Source organism: Haliaeetus albicilla, chromosome 4, assembly GCF_947461875.1.
Source record: "Haliaeetus albicilla chromosome 4, bHalAlb1.1, whole genome shotgun sequence".
NCBI classification, from domain to species: Eukaryota; Metazoa; Chordata; class Aves; order Accipitriformes; family Accipitridae; genus Haliaeetus; species Haliaeetus albicilla.
Window position 1 is genome coordinate 25,291,048 of NC_091486.1, and position 26,682 is coordinate 25,317,729.

Consider the following 26,682-nt stretch of genomic DNA (forward strand, 5'->3'; position numbering starts at 1 on the left):
ATCAAACTACTTTCCATTGCATTTTCTAAATGAATGCTTCATTTAGGAAATTACATAATTTTTCCTTTCTGTAATTTTCAAAACAAAGCTTTTAGACTTTTTATTTTGAAACAATACTTTGTGCCAATTCTCATGTGCTGCTGGAAAACATTAAAAAAGTATGCTTTAACATTTAACAGTAGTTTAAACAAAAGGGTCATGGATTGTTCCACAGAGGGAAAAGCCTGTCCACATGAGAACTTTCCAAGATTGACCACCTCAGATGAGGTGGAAAAACGACTCGCAACATACACGAGACTACCCTCTTACAGTATACTTCCCTCACTACAGGATTTATGCACACTGTGAGGGCAGCGTGGTGAAATCTGCGCTGCCACTGCCTGTGCTGTACCTGTTCTGTGGACAAAAGAGGCCTTCAGTTTCCAGTGATGTCAATCTGGCACCTTTCACGAGCACTACATTCACTTTAAAGGAAAAAGAGTGAAGTTAAAAAGAACCAAAGGAAATCCAACCAAGTCTTATTTAAATAACTCAGGCTGTGATACTAATTATTAAGAGCAATATGTTTTTTAAGGTAAGGCTATTACTTTGCTAATAAGCCTTTACTCCAACACATCTTGTCATCCTTGTTTAGTATCACAGTCTAAAAGTCATTTAAAATGGAACAAAGGACAAAAGGGTATGATCCTAAAGTTTATGCATGTTGAAATCTAAGTATTCTCTTATATTCTTATTTTACTGCTTGTCCTGGTTTCAGCTGGGATGTAGTTAACTGTCTTCCTAGTAGCTGGTACAGTGCTATGTTTTGAGTTCAGTATGTGAAGAATGTTGATAACACTGATGTTTTCAGTTGTTGCTCAGTAGTGTTTAGACTAGAGTCAAGGATTTTTCAGCTTCTCATGCCCAGCCAGGGCACCTGACCCAAACTGGCCAACAGTGTATTCCATACCATGTGATGTCCCATCTAGTTTAGGAACTAGGAAGTGGGGGGCAGGGATTCGCTGCTCGGGAACTGGCTGGGTGTTGGTCGGCAGGTGGTGAGCAATTGCCCTGCGCATCATTTGTACATTCCAATCCTTTTATTACTACTGTTGTCATTTTATTAGTGTTATCATTATCATTATTAGTTTCTTCTTTTCTGTTCTATTAAATCGTTCTTATCTCAACCCAGGAGTTTTACTTCTTTTCCTGATTTTCTCCCCCATCCCACTGGATGGGGGGGGAGTGAGTGAGCGGCTGCGTGGTGCTTAGTTGCTGGCTGGGGTTAAACCACGACACTGCTATATGCAATTAGTGCTGAATTTTCAATTCTGACCTGAGCCACCAGTTACAAAACCATTTATATTTCAGATTTCATGCAAAGTTTAAGTTCCATCGATCCAGGATCACTGTCTAAGAACGGAAAAACTTATTAATTTTTACTTGAAATAAAAAGCATACCTGTAACTGGCCATTTAGTGAGCTCAGGTCCTCGGCTTTTTTCTCCAATGACTGCACCCAGACTTTCCGTTTCTGTCGGCATCTAGAAGCAGCAGCCCGGTTTCGCTCCAGAAACTTTCTTCTTTTCTCATCAGGGTCTTCGTTGGCAGCTCTTCTTCGCCGACCACCTGTATTTGGTGTTTGTGGCGTAGGCTGAGCTGGTGATGCCTGAAAATAGTGAAAAGTATTAAAGTTATCAGTATAATATTATTGATGACAACCTCCAGTACTAGTATAAATACACATCACATTTTGAGAAAAGCATTCACAACATTTCTAAATACATTCAGGTTATACACATTTCTTTGTGGAAAGCTATGTCATTTAACTCTACAGCTATGTTTTAAAAACTTTTACTGTATTTACACTCCTTACCCTGTCACATTAACATGTAATGATTTAATCATTGCTCTAGCTTTGGTTTAATACTGCACTAAAAGAAGCCGCTCACTTCACAGGGTTAAGTTTAGGTGACATTTACATCTGGCAACTGAATAACGCCTGGAAGCAATACTTCTTTAGATGGACTGTCAGACATTCTTTTACTGATTCTGATGACGCAAGTATCTACAAAAGGTAAACTTTAAAAAATTCTTCCACCCAAGATAGCTTTTAGAAGTTACATTTAGCAGAAAATAATTTTTCTACTTTTGACCCTTCCCAAATAATCTTCCCACAAACCTAGTCACAACTGAAATACTACACCATTATGCCCAATATATAGAAGCTGTTTGACAAATGCTGATACTCACTGATCCCTGGATCTCCAGACAGCAATTTCGTACTTGTTGATGTGTTTCCCACTGCTGCATGCCAATTTCCCTTATGTCCACCCACATATTATGACAGGATCAAAATATTTCAATATTTTAAATAACACATTATACTCCTTACTCTGTATACACACCCTAGGCAAAGATTTAATGAATTATGATAACAATGTAATAGATTTTAAAATCCTTTAAAGTGATAGAATAGACAGAATATGACTGTCTACATGACACATTCACAGGTGCACCTGCACATTCAGTCTAGCACAGTAAGGAAGTTTGATTTTTAAATTAAAAACCCCAAACATGTATCAGTTGGCATATTGATTTGGCATAAATTCTAGATAGCTAATAATAAATAAAACCTGGGAACTCAAGTCAGCCTTTTAGGAATGAAACACTTGCAATTTATTTTTTTTTTTTTTAAATACTAATTATAGAGTAACCACAAAATAACAGAACAGCAAGCTTTTAATCTTGAATATTCTGCTATGTAGTATTAAGAAAATATTCTTTTAAAAAACTTAAAGTAACATGGGAGAACACCAGCCTGAAGAAGGAGGTCATTTCACAACGGGTAACCTTTTTCCTCTTTTTGCTCCAAACATATTTGTTTTGATACAGTATTTGATTTCACTGGCCAGTCTAAGAATCTGAGTGCTTTCACTGCAGATGCAGGTCCTTCCAGTTCTGGGCCAAGTATGTAGCTTTTATAAAACTGGTATTATGCTATGAATTCTGAAAATAACTCTTAAGAGATTTTAAAAAGCATTTTGAAAACACATTCCAACAAGTTTTTTAGAAGTAGAACAGCAGCAGTCCTCCAGGATTCACCCAGGGAAGTATCTCTTTCCTCCAGCAGCACTCCCACTTCCAGCCTGACTCAGAGGTCTTGCCCTTTACTTCCCTGTTCTCATCTATCATCCCAAAGGGACAGCACACCATTCCTTAAACTCAGAACCCCCCTTTCGGTAGCCAGGATGACACAGTACACAATCACACAGCTGAAACTCTTCATGTGGCAGACCAGAAAAGATCCTTCAAGCAAATTAACATAAGCATGATACCTGATGCAGTTAAAAAAATTTCTGAAGAGTGTTTATGATATAAAATATTAAACAGATGCAATATAAATACAAAATAAAAGCACTTAAGTTTTTTCAAATATATATTAACCAGCTGTACAATTTTCAATTACCACAGAAATTCCTGTTAATGAACTCCAGAAATCAGGAGGACTTAGTTCTAAATTTGAGCAGATTGATAATACCTATTTTGAAATTATCATCTTGGATAATACATTTTAGAAGCATTTAAGAACATATAAGAACTATAAACATTTTACTGCTACAGAACTACTGACTCCAAGAGGAGACTGTAGCACACGTTAACCTCTATTTTACAAATTAAAAGTAAAGAAAAAAGATTTTTTTTTTTTTTTTTTCATAACAAGAAGAGGGTAGGAAGTATATGTCCACTCTGTTGTCATACCGGCGTTTCAGTTGTTGAAGTTGCAGGTTGTTGTAGTGATTGTGGTCGTGGTTCCTCTGACTGAGTCCTAACCAACCCACTTGGATGTCCCTTGGCAGTATCTCCATTTGTTACCTGAGGGTGCTGCTGGGTCAAGGCTGCTTTCAATCTCTGAAAGCAGAAAAAAAAGAAGAAAAAAAAAAGGAAATATTCTAGCATGCTAATTTGAGGAGTTATTAATTATTTATATTAGTAGTTACTTCCATTTTGGAAATAGGAGCTCCAACTCTAAAATAGCTGTTTCTTTTTATAGGCTTTCAACAGTGATCTAGGTGTATACCTACTAAGAAGTGACAATTTCTTGCAAGCGTGACAATAGCAATGAGGCTTTACATAGGATCTCAGTAAGAGAAGGATGGTAAGCTGTATGGAGAAGTAAACGGAAAGCCTCCTTCGTGATGAACTATGCCCACAAAGAGATGACTGGAAGGCTATGAACAAACAGTTGCTGAGGCTGGTATTACACAAGGCACAGATCAGAAAGATAACAACCACACGTGATGGAAAATAGGTAAAAAACAGAACACAAACTTCTTTCCATTTTAAAAATTCTGGTGTTCTCTATACATTTTTAAATAGTTTGTTATGACTCCACTTTTTCATGGTCTTTACAAATACTCACCTCTACAATCCTTCCTACGATTAATTATTAGATAAAAGCCAAGGTCTTTGCTGAAACACCTCAACAATGCACAAAATAATAATAAGCTTCAGGTTTTACGTAAAGATTAGCTTTTATTTATACAGAAATATGCAAGGTAACTGTTACGGCATGCTATTTTACATTAAAAAATTGCTAAAAGGTTTGAAGTTCTTCCTTTATTGTAGACAGCCACTACGAAGAACAGTGACTTCAAAGTTCAGCTGAATATAATACATTCAAGAGTTACTGACAACTTGATACTAAAGCATTTTATTGACTACCTCTTGAAAATTATTTCACTCAACTTTTGGTGAAATCTGTTAAAACTATAATAGATAATATATTCTATTTACAGCAAGTTCCTAAGTGATAAAGAGTTATACTAAATTTCAGTAGATAAAACTGCTCGTAAGTCCAGATTGTTTCTTAAAATTTCATTATTATTGTATAATTTATAATGAAATTTTCAGTTTTACTGAAGAATTTACCTTACTAGACAAACAGTATTAAAGAATGTTTTTCTACTGAGCACTGGATTTTTAAAGAATCCAGTACAAGTTTAAGAAGAGATTAATGACTTAATACATGACAGTTTATGAAAAGTCCAATAACTTGTATCATCATACTTTGGAATATGAACAAAGTACTGCCAAAGTACTAATATTAATAGAATGTATCAAAAATGCTGGAGTTAGGCTGCATTTGGCCAGCTCGCAATAAGAAGGCGACTTTGCACCTATTTATGTAGATATTCTCTATAAACTGTAGTATCCAATGTCTCTCGACAATTAAGTCACTGGAATATAGTGACAGCTCTCTCCTACCCTGCATGATGACAGGCTTTCCTAGATCCTATTCCACAATTAGAACAACAGATTACAGATTACCTCTGCCAGAACTGCAAAAAATCTTCAGGTCTGCAACATGGCAAGTCACTTCAATACCAAATCCATATAGTTGACTGTAGCATCTAACCACCACCAGTAGACATCCCATTTGAGGGCTACAAAGAGAACTGAGAAACTCCAACATTCCTCTGCTGGCTTACTCTAAAGGAATCTTTAGCCAGTGACTTCTGTACTAAGTCTTTTCTGTAGTGACCGCTCTAGATTGAATTAACAGCACACATTACCCCAGATATGGACCGTTCAAGTGTACATAAAAATTCAGCGTTAATGAAGTTCTGTTCCCCACTTCATTTTTGTATCAACTTTGTAAGTTTCCCAGAATGAAGAAGGTATTTTCAGAAAAGTACACAAAACAAATTTAGTGATTTCCCCAGTGCTAAGCTCTAACAACAAAACTTTAGGATAACTGTAGACATTAGGGCAGGATGACACAAACTTTTAACATAACGTGCATGTAATTCTTAGTATATGTACAGCACTCTGAAAATCCTAAGCCCCTGGGGTAGTTGTTTTAACATTTTCTTTACAGAAGTAAAACAAACTCAAGAATTAACTTGTACCTTCCTAATTCACCTTGGAAAAACAGGCTAAGAAAAAAATTTCAGTCCGTCTCCTGCTAAACAAGCACAGAAAGGCCTAAGTGTTTTCTAATTGTCTAACTAAAATTACTAAAACCAAACTCTATGATCTAATTACAACAATTGAAAGGCTGATAAGATGATTCCCCGCCCTCTAAAATTCTAACTAATCCTGGTCATTAAATGGTAAAATTTTCTAAGCTACCACAAGGACTACCAGGGAAACACTTCCAAATCACTTTTTAAAACATAGTTTTTAAAGAAAGTAGCAAGTATTCAATGTTAATATGACAATTTTATCCAATATCCTTTCCATAAGTTATTAACACCTGATTTTTCACAATGTATTTTCATTTATTATCTGAATTACTTTAGAAATATTTCTTGTATCGTAACTTGCTGTTTAGCTGGATGTAACAAACTTTCAGGGGTCAAAATCAAGACAGTAGTGACAGTACAAATTAGTTGTAACAAATTAGTTACAACGTGTCTATTTCAACTTCTACTGAGGTTTTAAAGGGTATACTCTCTTTTATTTCAAGCCCTCATACTAGGAGATTTTTAAAAGTTACAGTCTCAAAAATGACTCAACCAAGACACAGCAACTTGCCATATATGTACCCCTTTTCCACTGCCATGAGAAGTAAAAATGATTAGATTTCATCCAACTCAAGTGTCTGAATATGTAAGTTCAGTGATAACAAGCTAACTTCTAATTGTCATGGCAGTGGAGCCTAAACATTTATATAGTTAGTATGTATATGGCCAGAGTGTCTGATCCACTCCGCTCATGACTGCATGAGCAAATCTTGATGTAAGCATCCTCCACAAAAATACCCCAAAACAACAGAGTCTATGAACTCCTACATATGCTTTGTAGTGTTTGTTTAAAGTTCGTTACTTAAAGAATAAGTTTCACTACCATATCCAATCCCTTGGTGAAAGAAAGCCCAAGTTCAGAAGATTAGAAACAAATGAAACAAAACTAATTAGGGTTCGGTGGTGGTGGTTTTTTTTTAATGTGCATGTAAGGCAAGCTACTGTTATTATTGTCTGGCTCCATTCTTTCTACTTCTGCTTTTCTGTGTTAAAGAAATACTTGCAAAGTTAACCTAAAAAGAAAGGAAGTTCATGCTATTAAATTTCTGTATTTTACATTTGAAAATGGCAGTAGAAAGTGAAGGAAATAGCACAATACTATCTACATTATAAAAGATCTATCATCAGGCACAACGGATGTGCAAACAGTCAAAGTAGGACTTAACCTTCCCTATTGTAATGCTAACATTTAAACATTACAATTTTGTAAACTTGTAAGTAAACTCATTTTGAAAATTACATTGTTAAATGTAATGTACTATGGAAACAGAAATAGAAAATAATTGGTTTTAGTTTTGTATTACAGAATTTAAAAGTTGAAATCCAAATAGTTATGATTAAAATAATCCACAAATGCAGAAATATTGTGAAAATCTGAGGAATATCTACAGATTTTCACAAGAAGATATCCAGCTCATATATTTGAAAGGTTTCATATTTTAGAAGGCAATGTTGGAGTAAAATACTATATGGAAGTTGTGCTTCCTGTAAGTAGGGAGGTGGTTACCCCAAATACGATGAGAACCTCAGTTTTAAAAATCAAGTATATTGAAACAAATATTGGAATAAATGTGCATAAGCATTATGTTGTGGGGAAACCTGATGACTACCAAGGTTTGTTTGATATGATTTGGTTATTAGAGGGAAACTAAAATTGGTATTTTCAAATAGCTTAATAGCTTTTAAAGTCTTTATTAGCAAGGTTTTATTGTTCATGTATATCCCTGAAAACAAATCCTCAATGCATCTGTCAAAATTTGGTAGGACTAGATCATTTCATCAAGAGCTCAGAGAAACGAGATAATATTCTCCAGAAACAATTTGTGAAAAACTCAGATCCATATTTCATATCTGCCACAAAAGCTCATCAGAGTAATAACCCTCCTTCTCCTGGGTGTTATCCTACCATCTGCTGCTCTATTACTTATCTTTATTTTGCAACTAATTAACAGCATAATCTTCTAAATTCAGCAAGTTAATTATCATTATTGTGGTCTTTGCAGCATCATCAGTCCTTATGAAGTCTTGTCTCTTCACCCCCAGAGAACATACGAAAATGAAGTAGGTTGTGAGAGGGTCTGTTTCTTTAGAGTAGGCTCATTAGGTGTTTGCTGATTAGCTCGGCATGCAGAGAGACAGGTCAGAAGAATTCTGCTGAACACAAGGTCCCATGCCGGGCTCCAGCAAGTTAATGTCCATTTCTGAACATTTGCCAAGCTGCCCTCTGTCACTTCTCAGTAGAAACCTCCTGCAGAAAGCCTACTGGTCGCCCACTGTGTGCAAGGTATTTCTCAGATTGTGACAAAAGGTTTTATACAGGTAGGAGGAGACAGAGGGAAACATTCAGTGTTAAAGCAATTTTTAAGTTCTTCGGAAACTTCTGCAATCCATGCAGAAGGGTCTGAACATTAAGTTTACATCCAGAAGCTGTACACTCAAAAAAAGGATGTTGTATAACTAGGAGTAACTCATGGCTCACATTTCATATACAGAAAGCATATAGTTACAGATCTTCTCACTAAAAGATCAGAAGCAATTCCGTAATATTTAGAATCATGCATCCTTATCTTAGTAAGGAAGTATTTTTTTTTTTTTTTTAAACACAGTTATTGCATCCACTTCTAAGCCTCTCTAAAATTCCACAAAACTGACTTAGGCATTTGATTTTACTTAAGTATGTGGAAGTTAGTTTCTTTAGCATAACAACAAATATGGAGTCATGTCAGAAAACCTGACAATTTATATTACTAAGTGTGCCACAGAAATCTGAAACTCATCTTCACTCCTACTGAATGTCATTCTCAGTACAAGATTGTCCTGGTTTCAGCTGGGATGTAGTTAACTGTCTTCCTAGTAGCTGGTACAGTGCTATGTTTTGAGTTCAGTATGTGAAGAATGTTGATAACACTGATGTTTTCAGTTGTTACTCAGTAGCGTTTAGACTACAGTCAAGGATTTTTCAGCTTCTCATGCCCAGCCAGGGCACCTGACCCAAACTGGCCAACAGTCTATTCCACACCATGTGACGTCCCATCTAGTTTAGGAACTGGGAAGTGGGGGAGGGAGGGAATCGTCGCTCGGGGACTGGCTGGGTGTCGGTCGGCGGGTGGTGAGCAATTGCCCTGCGCATCATTTGTACATTTCAACCCTTTTATTACTACTGTTGTCATTTTATTAGTGTTATCATTATCATTATTAGTCTCTTCTTTTCTGTTCTATTAAATCGTTCTTATCTCAACCCAGGAGTTTTACTTCTTTTCCTGATTTTCTCCCCCATCCCACTGGATGGGGGGGGAGTGAGTGAGCGGCTGCGTGGTGCTTAGTTGCTGGCTGGGGTTAAACCACGACAAAGATACAAGGAGATTTTCAAAAGAATAGCAGTAAGAGATAGCTTGTGTCTGAATAAAATTTCTGGTCATATTTTACTTCAGTTCTACAAGCAATAGGAAAAAAAAAGATCGGAGAATGTTCAAAACTATAGTAACAGTGTCTTCCACAGGTGTGAATGGACCAGCTACGTTCACTACAATAACTTCAATATTGGACAATAAAATTAAAATACAATCTAATTTAATGTAATTATCCCACAGCACTGAAACACATACAGCACTGTATATGCTTCTGTGCTGAAGCAGACACTAAGATTGTGCTTAACTCACTCTTCCACTAAATTTCAGCTGCTTCAGTTGGGAGCCCCTTGCAATAATGTCACCAATCATAAGGATTTGGCTCACTGCATTTTTAAATTTTTGTCTCTCACAGCTTTTATGGTTTTTTTGTTTACAACTTTTTTTTTTCCTCCCAGTCATTATTCCTTGCAGTTTGTATATATTTTTCTACCTGCCATTTCACTCGGTGAACCTGTTCTCACGTGCAACTGTCCCTCCATGGAATTCATCTGTTAGTGTCAGGCAACTTTAATAGTAACCAGAGAAAAGAGCATTTCAGCAAAGAAAGAAGAGAGTTCTAGAAGTGACATCTCAGTAACTCACTTCACATGAATAACCAAAACTGCCACACTGAAGGGGTTTGACCCTTCAGACTGAAAACTTTACCAAATATAGAAATAAATATGCACAGTTCTGATTATTAAGCATTAAGTTTGGACACTCTAATCTAAAAACACTATCAAATGTTGTAAGAGAGCCCATTTATGAACTGAAAAAAAGTCTCCAAAAGCTGCCCATAGCGGGGGAAAAAAAATATCCAGCAAGTATGTTAGTTCCCTTACCTTTAAAGGGTTTTTAAGACTTCTAGGATAGCTGAAGAAAAATTTTAATTGTGTTATAGGAAGGCATTCTAGGCCCATTACCAAAGACGTCTTCTGCCAGTTATTTTAAGCTTTAGCTTTTAGAAATCAAAACGTCAGGATTTTTTCACTGAAGTTCATTCATTATTTTATATAAAGAAATATATGATGCTTTATGTACAATTTGGTATATGGAACTCAGAAGGAAACAACAGGTATTCATCAAGATAGATGAAAAGTGTTTTGTTTTCACATTAATAAAAATATAGAAATTAAGTTCCCCAAATCCATATTTAAATAATTAAACTCCATAGCATTAGGAAATAATGGCACTACAATCTCTAATTTGATTTTTCTCACCTTCACTTAAAAAAAAAAAAGGGAAGTCTACACAACAGTAGCCTTTTGTAAACAGGTAAAAGAAATGAATAATTGAGACAAGAAATGAAATCAGAGCACAAAGTGCTTTTCTTATTACAAAACTAAAATATGTCAGTTCCTTGAAATGTCATGCAAGAAATGAACTGCAGAAATAGCCTCTCTAAAGAAAGGCACAAAGCACTAATGAAGGGAAGTGCCTGGCTCCTGCCTTGGTTTGTACCAGGTATTTCAGCCAAAACATAAGGAGTTGTGCCTTCTACATGGGACAGGTCTATATCTGATAACACTTCAGCTATATCTGATACCAAGTCAGCAATTTGGGGATATTGCATCCTGAAATGACAAAGTTACTGCAAACAGCTCTTCAAGAATTTTACTCAACCTCTGAAGTAGGTAGATCTGTGTCAAGTAAGAATACCTTGAGACAGTACTGTCATACATACGATAGTAGAAAATGCAGCATACCATATTAGGAAAGTATGGTCTTTGAATAAAAGAAAGATTCAAACAACTACGGCCAAAAGCATATATGACAAAACTCTTTGGAGACATGAAAAAACACGTTAACTTTCCAAATCTTGCATCCCATACACTACCAAACTTACTTTAATATCTGAGGAAATAGTTGCAATGTTACGAAACTATTCGAGCATGTTTTTTGTATTTGCTACATATTCTGTTTCTACATTTTATAATGCAATATGAAAAAATCCGTGAGACTGCAAGGTCTGTCTATAAAGAGCAACAAAAAATTTCTCCAAATAATAAATAACAAATAAAATAAAGCAACAGCTAAGAAAATTCCAAAGACCCATAAAAATCCTGACTCCTGGGCCTTGATTGTTGAGAAGGGAACATCACAGCTTCACCCTTTCATACAGCTTTCTGTCCAAAAAACACTAAGGATACTAGGCTGACAGACTTCATAGAATCGTTTAGGTTGGAAAAGACCTTTAAGATAATCAAGTCCTAACGCTGCCAAGTCCACCACTAAACCATGTTCCTAAGCACCACATCTACATGTCTTTTCAATACCTCCAGGGATGGTGACTCCACCACTTCCCTGGGCAGCCTGTTCCAATGCTTGACAACCCTTTTGGTGAAGAAATTTTTCCCAATATCCAATCTAAACCTCCTGTGGCGCAACTTGAGGCCGTTTTCCTCTTATCTTATCACTTGTTACTTGGGAGAAGAGGCTGACGCCCACCTCACTACAACCTCCTTGCAGGTAGTTGTAGAGAGCGATAAGGTCTCCCCTCAGCCTCCTTTTCTCCAGACTTAACAACCCCAGTTCCCTCAGCCACTGCTCATAGGACTTGCTCTCTAGACCCTTCACCAGCTTTGTTGCCCTACTTTGGATGTGCTCCAGCAGCTCAATGTCTTTCTTGTAGTGAAGGGCCCAAAACCAAACACAGTATTAGAGGTGTGGCCTCACCAGTGCCGAGTACAGGAGAACAATCCCTTCCCTGCTCCTGCTGGCCACACTATTTCTGATGCAGGCCAGGATGCTGTTGGCCTTCTTGGCCACCTGGGCACACTGCTGGCTCATATTCAGCCGGCTGTCAACCAGCACCCCCAGGTCTTTCTCCGCCGGGCAGCTTTCCAGCCACTCTTCCCCAAGCCTGTAGCGCTGCATGGGGTTGCTGTGACCGAAGTGCAGGACCCGGCACTTGGCCTTGTTGAGCCTCACACAGCTGGCCTTGGCCCATTGATCGAGGCTGTCCGTTTCCCTCTGTAGAGCCTTCCTACCCTTGAGCAGATCAACACTACCACCCAGCTTGGTGTCATCTGCAAACTTACTGAGGGTGCACTAAATCCCCTCACCCAGATCACTGATAAAGATGTTAAACAGAACTGGCCCCCATACTCAGCCCTGGGGAACACCACTTGTGACTGGCTGCCAACTGAATTTAACTCCATTCACCACAACTCTGGGCCCAGCCATCCAGCCAGTTTTTTACCCGGCGAAGAGTATGCCCGTCCAAAAAATGAGCAGCCAGTTCCTCCAGGAGAATGCTGTGGGAAATGGTGTCAAAGGCTTTACTAAAGCCTAGGTAGACACATCTGCAGCCCTTCCCTTGTCCACTAAGTGGGTCACCTTATCATAGAAGGAGATCAGGTTAGTCAAAAGCAGGACCCACCTTTCATAAACCCATGCTGAGTGGGCCTAATTGCCTGGTCCTGTATTTGCCATGTGATGGCACTCAAGATGATCTGCTCCATAACCTTCCCTGGCACTGAGGTCAGGTTGACAGGCCTGGAGTTCCCCAGATGCTCCTTCCACCCCTTCTTGTAGATGGGCATCACATTTGCTAACTGCCAGTCAACTGGGACCTCCCTGGTTAGCCAGGACTGCTGATAAAGCGATGGAAAGTAGCCTGGTGAGCACTTCTCCAGCTCCCTCAGTATTCTTGGGTGGATCCCATCCGGCCCCATAGAACTGCGTGTGTCTAAGTGGTGTAGCAGGTCACTAACCTTCCTGGACTCCTTTGCCCTTCAGGACTGCCTCCCAGCATGAGGGAGAAATGTGGCTATGGTAGGCAAAAGGACACAGGAAGTGTTCTGCTAACTAAAACTTACCAATAAATCCACAAATTGCAGTATCCTGTTAATAGGTGAAACATAGACTGTGATGAATGATACACCGTACACTTATTAAACTTCAGTGTAATAGCTTATATTTCAACTTTAAATGTTTAGTATTAAGGAAATAAAAAGCAAACAAGTAGCCGTAAAACTAAATATTAAGTCTTCTGTTGGCTTAACCAGGAACACAAGTGAAAAATAAACCTGACTACCATACCTTTGCAGAATTTAGTATGTAGCAAGCAAAATTATTTTCAAGAGATACGTGAAAAAGAAAGGATTTGGCATCACAAAGACTTAAATTTTAAAAATTAAAGGGAACTTTACAGTTAATAAACCATCCCATTTCTGCCAACAATGCATCACACGGCATAGTTAGTCTTCCTGTTGGAAGCTTTCCTACATAAAGTTTCTCATTAAACTGCTTTTACTTTACGAGTGATAAGAAATAAAGTTTTTATTTTTGTGAACAGGCACTATATAGAAGTAAATGAGCATAAGAAATATACATAATTCTGATATTCTTGAATTCTGCTCATGCTTTATATTAAGCGACAAGAAAGGAAAGAAGAAATACTGCAAATACTCTTTTTACAGTCTCACTTAAAAAAAAGATAAGCAATCACTGAAGTGCATATATTAGCTAAATTCTAACGAGAAGACTAATGAGACTGTTAAATTTTAAGTCTAATGATCTTTGTTTTTCTTTGCATCCGAGTGATTGCTTCTTCCAATGTGAGATCAAAGTCTTCACCACATACATGTATTTCCTTCCCCTCTTTAAAGGTTTGTAAAAGCAAATCACTCAGTAATATGCTTAAAAACCTAATTTCTTGCTCATCTAAAAAATTATTTGGAACCAGTTCCTCCTGGATTTCACACTCAGTGCATGAGTCTCCTGACTACAAGGAACGTGCAATTTCTGAGAAAACAGCTCTTGTTTTCACTTTCTTACAATGTTCTCTCCTGGATTTAAGATAAATTCATCTCATCAGAGCTGGTAAGTATTTCCTCAGGTATTAAAGGATTCCTTTTCCCATTCCTAGGGGGACAAGGATGCACAGAGACAGACCTTCTTCCTTTCTGTCCCTCTCTATATTATTTTAAAAGTCATCGTGTGCAACAGAGGAGGAAAATGAAGGAAGACCTGACAGCATTAAGAAATGTCAATGCACTGGTGACCAGCTCTCCACAATAATTTCAGTATTTGGTGAATGTGGTCGAGTGTGCCCACTATGCGGGAATGCCATTACTCCGGACAGCATAATAATTAGTATTCCCAGACTCAGTTTTTCATATTGTGCATTGAGGAGAGAAAATGGGTAAGGGAAGAAAGCCCACAGGTTTGGGTTGAGAGAAATGAGATATCGAAGGATGTTAAGGGCATCCTCCCACTTATCTATATTGATGTACAAAAATATATTTTAAGTAGCAGGTGTTCCTAATTCTTTTTTAGCACACAGTCAGAAGAGGAACACTACTTCACAAGACAGATACTGTTTACAGAGGCATCTTGTAAATATATAAAAGAGTTAATTATTTTTTAATAATATATTTTCTATTGCTTTAGAACAGTTGGAACAAACAAACAAGACAGCAGAGAAGCAACTACCTAATGTTGCAGAAATTTTTTTGAGAAATTGATTAATTCAAACTACCACCGTAACTGGATCACTAATATTTTAAAAAAACAAACTTTATTCTGCTTGTTTTACTCATGATTTTCCCAAATAACCCCCAAACCCCCAAAACTGCCCCGACACAAGAGAAACAACCTCCACACAAAACAATTTCCTAAGTATGTCAGTAATACATAACTCTTGCCAAATGGACTATATTCAGTTGAGATTCTGAAAACATTGTTAAAAAAACCTTCTTCTTTCTCTAGATTTTTAAAGAAATATCATATCCTTTGGGAGGAAACATATTCTGCTTCTCTGAAGGTGATGTTCACTGTTAACATGCTACTAATCTTGTCTTTCTTCCAGCTAATATTTGCTATCCTCCAATACAAGGAGCAAGAAGGAATTTAGTTAAAAATCTAGTTCATTTAAAAGAATGATTGAAAGTAAGATCAAAATGACTATTAACAACCGAACTAACATAGGCTGGAATTTGAAATAACTGTAAAATAAATGCAGCTGTTATTTTTCTGTTTTTATTAAATTTGTACTTGCAGAATTTAGACTAACAAAAGAAAACTAAAGCTGTTTTAAAAAGCAACAGAATTTAATTAATTTCTCAAGTTATTCTTCTTGAGGAATAATGGAGTTTTTCACTTACCAATTTAGCCTCAGACTGCACTGGCTGTGGGGAGGAAGGCCCTGGGATTCCTGGGATACTAGGCACCATGGTGACAGGTCTAACAAGCTGACCAGATAAAGTATAAAAATGAAGAAAACCTGAGTATGTTATCATAATAGAGAGCACATGACAGCACTACCCTCTGAAGACAAAACAGCTATCAAGCTGCTTAAAATGAAGTTCTATGCTGCACTTATGCAAATCTGCTCCACTTTCAAATTAATATAGCATCATGCTTACTTACTGGAACTGCAGCAGGGACATGCACATTAGAATTTGTGATAGATGCAGGAATAGCAACAGGCATGGTTTGTCCATTAGGAAGATGTAACAGCAGAGGAAAAGGACCTGGAACTGGACTGAAAAAGGAATGAACTATATAAAAGAAAACTTATCCAGAAAAGAGAACAAGTTTACACATTATTTTAAATTGGTTTTTTTTTGTTTGTTTGTTTGTTTACAGTTGTAATGTAATATTTATTTGGAGATCAAAAAATATGAACTTAGTAATGTAGAGAACATGGAATTACATTTCACATGTAGTGAAAGTTGTATGTTTCATATGTAGTAAAGCACCACATTACACCAAAGCATCTCAAATTTGTACATTAACTGCAGAAACAGTAACTGAAAGTAAGCAAGATAAAATATTTTCAAATTCTGTAAGAAAACATTTTACTAAGATTTATGTAACTTACACTATTGGTCTGTTAGAGGATGGAGCCTGGGTAATAACAGTACTAGATGTTGGTGATGGTATTGCCTGCTGAATAATAACACTTGAGTCAGAACTTGTAAGTAGTACATTAGGAACCTGTAGCGATGCTGGACGAACTATCGTTGATGTAGGCTGTGCAGTCTGCTGCAGTGACACTTCCTGAGGAAAACCAAAAGATTAATCAGTTTGTAAAATACAATTATAGACCATTAATTCCGACTGTTAAATGAACACAGTTTGATGGAACAAATCAGAATTTCTATAACATTATGCAAGTAGAATCAGTTATACAATTAAAAACATAAAAAAATCCCCAAACCTTCAGATGAATCATTTAAACCAAACTGAAATTGTTCCAACAACACTGATTTTAGTTTTATGACAAACCCTGGCTCAATTTATGCTAAGCCCACTATTAATTATAATTCAGTTTTGATCAGGTTGGGGTTTTTTGCCAAGAAACTCATGGCGCTATCAGCACCATCATGTCTACCCACACTCTGAATGAGGAAAACATTTTATGGTGTCCTTATGTACATTTCAGTTTCAGTCCATTGTTCCAGATTTAAAACAAAAGAGAAACAAAAGAGTTTTATGGTTCAGTAAAAAGGAAAAAAAAAAATCTGTCTTCTTTTTAAGCCTTTATCCCTTACCCATGTACTTCTCTTAACTGAAGTGCTACCAAGTTAAAAATACTTGGAGTGTTACATTCATAGCTTTGCAAAATATGAGTATCCTGATGCAGAAGAAATGATTTGAGCACAGAAATTAAATTTCCTCAGTTGCAAGTAAATAGGAGACAGAATTGACTATAGTTCTTAGTAATCAGGTAAAGTACATTATCAATTAGAATGTAGTACCTGCATTTGCTGTTTCTGAAAACGTAGAAATGCCTTATTGTAAGCAATGCCTTCCTTCTCAGGAAATCTTTGATATTGTCAAACTTCAGATTTACTTTGAGACAGGGTTTTTCCAAGTTATTAATTCTTTTGACACTAGCTACTGCAATCAATGGCACATAAAACTACACTCTTAAGACCAGCTGACTTTAGTTGCTCCACTGTTAAATCGAATTCAAAGAGAACATCTCATACCTGTGTCATACAGGCTACATTGATTACCATCTGTCTGAATTAAGCTTAAGTTTTTAAAATTCATCCACAAAGATTTAAGCAGTAAGGACTTAGTTGTCTTAAAGATTTTTTTTTTCTTTTTATACATCCATTGCAAAATGCATGTGCTCCTCTGAGCACTTCATAGAACTATAAGTAGGCTGGCAAACCGCGGGCTTTAAAAAAGAAAGGACTTTAGATGATGACATTTTCTCCCTTCAAAATCTCAGAGGCTAGATTTGTCATCAGGGTTCATTAGTTCATTCAGGCTTTTCCAAGGGACCTAAAAGAGTATTTATTTACAGTGAATAAGTTTTTGGAGAATAACAGTGAGTTGTACTGAGGAAAGCAAGAATTTTTTTCTTTAGTATCAGTCTGGTATATTTATAAATGTTATAATATCTGAACACAGTGCCTAGAATTACAGATGAGCATTCAGTCAAAAGAAGAAAACATCCAGTATGAAATTGCAGAAACAGAATTAAAAATTGGGAAGAGTTGACTAATGCATATTCTTAGGACAGGATTAAACACTCCTTTGCGAATAAGGGATTTGGTATTAACAGCTATACAGATCTTATTCAGTGAGAAGAGCCACAGGGAAAACATAAAGGAGACCGAACTGCTTGACTGGGAAATCAGAGGAAGATATAAGGGGAGAATACTTGCCCTGATAATCTTTTGGCAATGGTCAATTCCGAAATTAATATTGTGTCGTCCTTCACTGGTTTCAGCTTCACCCTTTCCTGCTTGCTGTTTGCCACTATTACCCATCTTGTTACTGTGAGCAAGAAGCCACTAGAAAGTCCATTCCCACTGTAGGGATCTGACACAGGAACACACCCATACTTGCCCCTAACAGCCAAGAGAGGTTTAAGAGCTCTTGTTCTTCCTTTCACCTGAAACACGTTCATACATGGCAACCACACAGATATAAAGGTATATGTATAAATGTAAATGTAGATATACGAAGACCACAGAACAAGTGGCAATGGCAAAGTAATTCTTATTTCCATAAAAAAGGGGAAAAAGACAGTCAGCTAACAGCAGCCATGGAGCCATGTATATAGCTGTAATACAAAAATGTAACCTAACCAGATATTCACACAGTCTCAACAACAGTAATGCCATAACAGCCCCTTCTGTATAGGTTTGTGCCCATGGCTTCTGTAAGTACCTGTGTGTGGGGGTGGGGAAATAGCTACCAAAATACAGAAGGCCAAGAAGAAAAGTGCTGAGAGGCAGTGTGCAAAAATCTCCCAAGAACAGATAAGCTCCAGAGAAAACTGGCCCTGTTGAATTTGCAATGATTCATAAACTCAGAACACCAGCTGAATCTGTACGCTAGCATGAACATGCTGTACAATTCAGACAACTTCTAAAACCATGGTGGCTGCTATATGCGAACAACGACTACAGGATTATATATACATTTGATGAAAGAATGGACCCCTTGAAGGACTTTCATAGAATCACAGGATGGTTGGAGTTGGAAGCAACCTTTAAAGATCATCTAGTCCAACCCTTCTGCCAGGGGCCAGGATATCTTTCACTAGATCAGGTTTGTCAGAGCCCCATCCAACACGACCTTGAACACTTTCCGAACACCCACCTAGAAGTCACTGGCATGTCAGTACAACCTTCTACCTCTGGGCAAGCAGCTGGGATTGGCCTCCCAACTGTTGCTGCAACCAGGTAACTATGTATGAATTAGCGAGTAAGTTATGCCACTCTGTGAATACTTATTGGCCATTAATAACAGCTTAATTGATGGGTGTTCTAAAAATACCGACTGTAAAACTGGGTCTCTCCCTGGCTTGATCCCCTGCTAGGAAAAAGGCAATTTGCAACTTTTAGACAAAGTGATCTATGGAAACCAGATTTCAGCAATGGTCAGAAGATTAATGTATAAAATTCTGAAATGAATCTATGAAATTCTGAAAACAGAAACCTCACATGCACACAATTATTTCTGTGTGTTATTAAAGATAGCATTTGTGCTTTGTTTGAAAGACCAGAAACGATCTTCAACCATTAAAGGAATAACACATTTACTGACAAGTGTGTTTATACAGTTGAAAACAAAGTATTTTCAACTTCCTCTTTACTTCTTACACTAACTCGCTCTATGCTACACTGAAAAATGCAAGCATGTGCTAGTTACTGCAACAATGTGATAGTAACACAAGCTGCAGATTTAAGAAGTATGTATTTAAAGGAAACTGACATTTTATTAGCATATAAAACCAAAACCATTGGCACACCAGTCTGATAGAACATACTAATTGGTCATCAAAGCATTGCACTAATCAAGTATAAATTTTGTCTGAAATAAAATAGTTTGTAAATATATTCTGCTAAAGAACATGAAAAACAGATTAATTTGCAATCACGAGATTAAGACAAAGTCATCTTACCTTTATCCACCTTCACAAGAAAGAAGTTTAAGCCTATTCAAAGATATTAGAGACTTATTTAAAGGACCTCTCCAACTCGAACTAAAAACCACTGAATTGGAAAATATTTTACAGAACAGGATAGTTACTTTATTTAAGAAGTGTTTTCAGAGATGCATATTTGCAAGTATTTTGTATCTAAAAGCAAATATCATGCAATAACTTCCTAATGCTATCAGTGAATACACAGAATTCTTTATACAGAAATGTAGATGGCCAAAACTAATACTGTAATTGATTATTACTGTAAGAAAACAATTGGTTTTAAAATAATTAAGTTAGGCAATTAGCTATCTGACAACAACTAAGCAACTTGTGAAACTGTCACCCTTTGAAGTACTATTAATAAGCAACTATAATGAGTTTGAAAGTTCTCAAAGAATAAATTAGGTTTCATTTGCTTATTATTTTAAGGCTAAAAGGCTTTATATACTTCTAATAATACCTTGATCTATTCAAAGGAGAATATCAACGCTTATTGAAGGCTAATGGAACTCAGGGAACTCTTGGAAAACTAGGAAAAGAATTAAGCATAATTTTTTAAGTCTCTAAGAAATTCCTTTGACAACTACAAGGAAAATTAGAACTGTCTTGCACATACATTAACAGGCTGTAATCATTTAAGGCTACTAAAATATATTCAGCCAATGAAATGGTTACAGTGGCATACGTATTTTAAAACCAGCTATGCCCTGAAAAAAACCCTTTCCTCCTTCAATACATCTATAGAAGGAGAATATAAAAATCTAACTGAGAAAACAGCAACACTCTGCTCACATTTCTCAACTTCTGCAGGCCACATTCAGCAGCAGCACACTCCAAGCAGCACCCTCATCCTTGCTCAGCTTGTCTCTACAATCAGACATCAGAACAGCATTGAGCAGCAGCAGCTTTTCACTTCAGCACTGTTACAGTGACAACACTGAAATTACATCATGAATGAGACAAGTTTATAAGTACTGCCAAGCATTGAGATATAATTTTCACTTGTAATGATGCTAATGAGATACTGAACCACTACTGTATAAAGATATTAATATTATCTCCTGCCAAAATTAGAGTAGTTAGAGTAAGTATTTGCAGTGAAAAAATAAACTAACCTCTGAAATAAAGAAGAAATGAAATAAAGAAGACTTAAGATTTGGACTGTGATTTGCTTAATCCAAGCAGCTCTTTACATGTATTCCTTTAAACTACTTTTACTATTTTTGAGACTATACGATTGCCTTGATTACCTATGATTACTCATCCTTGCTAACTAATAAAACTCAGCGAAGCTTTGTAAAGACAAATCTGAATTGAAACTCTCTTAAATTTTGGTCACACACTTAAGGCTCTTCTCATATTGGTGTCTGCTGGCAGGATAAGAGAAGGGGGTGCAAGTTGAAACCAGAGAGGTTCAGATTGGATCCAAAGAAAAATACTTTCACTACAAGGATAGCCTGGCATTGGAATGGGTATCACTGAGAGGTTGTGCAGCCTCCCTCCTCCCTCAGAGGTTTCAAGACCAGACTGCGTAAAGCCCTGAGTAACTTGGTCTCACCTCAGAGTTAACCCCTGCTTTGAGGAGGAAGTTGGACCAGGAAATCCTGAAGTCCTTTCCAACCTGAATTACCTTGTGATCCTAAAAAGTCCTGCTGATTTTTGGGAATAAGGTATCTAAGTCCCTCAAATGCAGACTGCCCACTGAAGATGCACATAGAAAAAAGACTGACTAGAGCAACCATATTGCTTTATTATGTTCTGCTCCTAATATTTTTATTTATTGAAGTAGGAATAGCAATAAATTAGTTCATTTCACTGATTTTGCTTTGTTTTGTGTTCTTCAAGAGAACTTGACATGATGGAAACACTGCAAGTCACATATCGAAGTTATCATTACTATTAAACCATTTATTTCTTCTTTAGAGCAATAGTTCTAAAACTGGTTTGACTGCAACATCCTCTAGTGACAGACAACACCTCAGTCTTCTATGAATATTCAAGTAAACACTAAACAAGCAAATGCCTGTGATCACCACTTTTAAACATACTGCCATAGCTTAAAGAGTATAAAACTTGAAACAAAATTATCTGGTGCTTAGCTTTGAAAGTCAGCCCACTCATCTCTGTACATTTTTGTAGAACATCCCCTGCTGTTCTACAAAACAATTTATGGTAAAACATAGGATAAAAATGTACACATGAAGAGTAGCAAACTGTTGACAATATTAAAAAAAAAAATCAAAGAAACTGAACTTTTTTTGCTTTATGAACGATGATACATAAAACAGAATAAAGGGCCCCTTTAGCATTTTCTAACACAGCATGAATATTAAATTTGGTTTCCTTTCTAGCTTTACTGGATGGCCAGTGTGAGGCAAAGAAATAATTGCGGTGAGCAAAGCTAACTAAAGAATTGAACAATTAAGTATATATCCACAGGAATATGGCAAACAAAAATTCTTTTCCTTTCAACCAGTTAAGTAGTGTGGCTATCATTGTGTACAACAAATGTGCAGATCATCAGAAGATTCAAAAAATAAATTCCAAAACAAACAAACAAAAAAAGGTTCTGACCTTTTCATCATTGGTAGTAGACTCTGGATGAGGTAAAGGACTATCTTGATGAGTTGTCTCTACAACAGAAGGTTCTTCAATTTTATTTCTTATAATTGGTGTTGCAAGAGGAGACAGATCTAGAGGCATCTAAGAGCAACAGGGTAAAGCAAAATTACTGTAATTACTCTCTAAAAAATTAAAATACGCAAGAAAATGTAAACAACTAAAGAGAAATATCAGCCTTATAACAACAGACAGGTGCTGATGTTTGGAAGATCTTGATGCAGATGCATTACCAGTCAAGGCTATTTTTCCAGCATCTGCACAAACACCAATCTTCAGTAACGCTTGGTCTTTCAATACCAATGTCAAACTAAGTATTTTCTTCTTGAAAGTTAAAAACACTCTTAAAGTTTCTCTTTCCTCAGGGTCACAGGAAAATTATAGCTGAGGAAGGACTGTGCTACCCTTAAAAATTACAGTTAAAAGAAGGTATTATCCTTCTATAAATTATTATATCACATGCTACAAAGCACAAAATCCTCACTACATTTCCAAGTTAAGAAAGCTACAGTGGACAATTAATTTCAAACTTATTGCAGCAAATAATTATTGAAAAAGCAAGTTTTATGTTACTACACAGATAAAATCCACCAGGACATCTGAAATACCACAAAGAAATTAAGTTATAAAATTACTTAAAGCAATAATTTAGATTTGAAAGCCTATACTCCAATCTGGTCTGCTATACAAATACTTTTGAAAGAAACTTCCCCCAAAGCTCATCTTGTATTTACATTCTTCTAGATGCTTTTTTCAATTCAATTCAATTCCTAGTTTTCCTAAGGAATATATTACTAATGGGCAGGGAAGACTGTTAAAAGTGGAATCTCTTTTCATACCACGTCTGAATACGAAATACTACAGAAAAAAACCCCAACTATCAACGCCGTAGAAAGTGTGCTATTATGGTAAATTTTTCCACCCCTTGCCATGATTGCTTATGTATATTAATCAACCAGAAATACAGCAGGACTGTGTTTCTTCTCATAACACACAGGGCAGCTTGGAAAATTAGTATCAATGAAAAAAATTGCTAAAATGTTTAAAATATTTTGCAATGCCTATTACCTCCTCCAAGGCAGTGGTGAATTACACAGAAAAGACAGTATTAGTAAATCCAGAATTGGTATTACCGTATGTAGTGTTTTAAGAACAGTTAGCATACACCAATTTAAAAAAAAAATTTAAAATAATGATTTGGTATAGTTGTGGTAACAAAGCAAGGGTGAGGCTTTGTAAGGAATGGATAATAATCCATCCTATTCATGAGTACCTATTAAAATCTTTACTGAAACAAAGAAAACGCAGATACTGATTCTACAAAATCTGTATACATGAGTACAAAAATACATTTTTTTATCACTGCCTCTGGAAGTCAACCAGGTAATCAACCAAAGGCAAAATTTTTCAAAGGGGACATTGAACAAAATTTTTCATTTGCAGAAGTGTTTAAATGTTTGGGCCCCTAACCAGTTATGACTGAGAAGTACAAAAATAAATAGAAGAAACAACAAAATGTATGGGAAGTTCCTCATAAAACCATGAAGTTGCTAAACAGATACAGTCCAAATTTTTCCTCTATTTCGATCTGTACATTAAGAAAAAAGTAGATGTTTAGGTTGTGATCAATAATTTATCAGCAAAAGTATATTCACTATATGTTGAAATCAATTATAACCAAATTACTGACAATTCTTTAAATTTAGTTAGTATTTAACTCTGATTATCATGACTATTGGTTCTTCGAATAACATCGGTATTTTAAAACTAACCAAAATAGTCAGTGTTCACACACTATTCTTTTCACATTGGTTTCTTGCAAATGTATGGGTTTTTTTCTGCAAAACCTCTTTACTTTTCAGAATTATTTTCTGCTTATTCAGGGTCTAATAAAATTTCAATCAAAGCTAATGATTAACTTCAACAGATATAGACTAGATACTTAAAGAATTAAGAAAAAGTCAATGTGTTCCATTGTCCATGCTAACTATGCAAAATTAATCAGGTAAACTAACCTTCAGAATAGTAATCTTAGATTTGTATTATCTCCATACAACACAGACAAGCAGCTGGCAAATGATTATTGGTATAGTTTAGAAGGCAATATATAAATCCAAAGTTTGCTTTTTGAAATGGAATTTCTCATACAAAAAAAGTAGAAGCTCTGAGAAGAAAAAGTTTTTGAACATACTTTCTTAATGTCATCTTCAGAAGCCTTTTTAAACTCATTTTCAAAAGGACTTGCTAATTCATTGAATAAGCCCACTTCTTCACAGTTCTTCAAGAATCGAGTTGGTGTTGGAGTCTGATCTGAAATGAAGTGTACAAAACCCCCAAAATTTTATTTTTAAAATACCATTTATTAACCTACTTATCGTAAATATTTTTCAGAATAAAAGCAAACAGAAAGAGACAACGTGGTTAAGAACTCTCTTACGCATTGCAAGCAGGCTCCTTCCTGACTTGCAGGGAGGCCAACCAGAAGGCATACTCCACCTGCTGGAGACAAGCAACTGAAGTTTGCAAACCAGTAAGCCCCTTATAGTTTTGGGAGGGTATCAAAGCATTTCTTCTGTCTGTGTCCAGAAACCAGAGGGAGCTATTCTCAAGTGCCTAGTCTAGCATAGCAGATCACTTCAGTGAGCAAGCAGGCTCTATTTTCAGACAAAGATAAGGCCTACATGAAGGCTTTAATTCAAAAGAAAAAAAAAAAAAAAAGAGAGAGAAAAGTGCACACCTCACAGACAGTTTACTCCTTTCTTCTCATATTGCAAAAAGAACAGTGATTACTTTCAAGTGCGTGGAATTTCTAAAAGGAAGTGTGATATTGTACACAAGATTGTATTGACTCCTATGATGCCTGTATAGTCAAGCTGGAATCGTAAGACTTCTGCTATCTGCGTGACTATTGCATGAAGCAGTTTCAAAAAAGCCTTTCTATGAAGTTTTTGGCACCATGTAAATTCCCCTTTTTTCACTTACCAGGTCAAAATTAACCATGTTTGTCACAAAGTTACCTGCATTTAAAATATTGTAAAGTGGTATTATGTGCATCTTGCTAACGTAAGCTGGCATTTACGACTAACAGTTCATACGCTGGAATGTGGCTGCAAAAACAGACACTGCCATGGTTTCATTCTCAAACACCTGATTATTTGACAGGTCCCCTTTCTTATGGTAGCATTGCTGAGGATCACGTTTAGAATTTCAAAATGCGTAACTGCTGGTTTAAGAGTAACAAATTTTTTTGTCTGCTAATCCTAACAAATTAGCCACTGATAAGGAAAAAAAATTCAGAAAACATCTGAAAGCCTTTGTGAAGTTCATTTAGGCTGTTCCACCACTGAAAAAACCCCAGTCTGACAGTAACTTTAGAATAATTAGCATGTGCTATCTTCATTCAAGAACTTTAAAATTTATAATGCAATCAATCATCCATTGGTGATTACTTCTGATCCTGGACACACAAAAAAAGTTAGTTACAACTGACCAAGGGTATATACCATGAATTCAGAGTTGGAAATATAGTAAAAGTATTTTGAATTGAAGTTAAAATTAAACCAAAAAATTTTTATCTTTCTTCTACTATGCCATTTAAAGAATAATAATTACCAATTCATTCTTCTCATGTCACCATAGTACGTAAAAAACCACTGCATATTTTAAAATTGAAGAGACATGTAATATCAACGAATAATTAAAACTTAAATACAGGTTAATCTACTTATAAATCCTGTTAGGCATAGCCTTTGTTAGTGTGTGTTCTTACTGAATGCTTATTACATAATTTAATCAATTATTAAAGTACTGACAATTGAAAAATACTTAAGATTATATATCAGATCCAAATAAAAGTTACTTACGGAGAATAATACTGGCTTCAAATTCTGACAAAAGCTAATTATGTAAGAAAATATTGCCTAAGCACACATGGCAGAAAACTATAGTGAAGAAAATGTTTCATATTCTCTTATCATAAGTCTATGCATTATGTACAGAAAATACATAAAATGTATGCCCATTCCAGCAGAGAAGTGAATAAACTAGTTATAAAAGCATATACTAACCAGCCACAATGACACTATCATTACGAGCCGGACCAAATTTCAGTGTCATCTCATGTTTATGTTTATGGACAGCCAAATGATCCTCATTGGTAAAACGCTGCAGCGGAAAGTTTTAAGAAACAGTTGTAATTTTGAGTGTGAACAAAGTAAATGCAATTCTACAGAAAGAAATTTTTACAACACGTAAAATTATCATTA

The 26,682-nt window shown here is 36.1% G+C and overlaps 1 protein-coding gene across 4 annotated transcripts in view; it reads right to left on the minus strand.

Moving 5' to 3' along the window:
* ATF2 (activating transcription factor 2) overlaps positions 1-26,682 on the minus strand; it is a 54,094-nt gene that overhangs the window by 14,411 nt on the left and 13,001 nt on the right. For 3 of the 4 annotated variants that reach the window (XM_069781477.1, XM_069781479.1, XM_069781478.1), the window contains 8 exons: positions 26,485-26,581; positions 24,609-24,727; positions 22,373-22,501; positions 16,226-16,404; positions 15,772-15,886; positions 15,507-15,593; positions 3,741-3,890; positions 1,441-1,647 (listed from right to left, as the gene is read on the minus strand). In XM_069781477.1, the coding sequence (XP_069637578.1) occupies positions 1,441-1,647; positions 3,741-3,890; positions 15,507-15,593; positions 15,772-15,886; positions 16,226-16,404; positions 22,373-22,501; positions 24,609-24,727; positions 26,485-26,581 (1,083 nt within the window). The remainder of the gene's footprint in view (positions 1-1,440; positions 1,648-3,740; positions 3,891-15,506; positions 15,594-15,771; positions 15,887-16,225; positions 16,405-22,372; positions 22,502-24,608; positions 24,728-26,484; positions 26,582-26,682) is intronic. The other variant, XM_069781480.1, reaches the window with a different exon arrangement.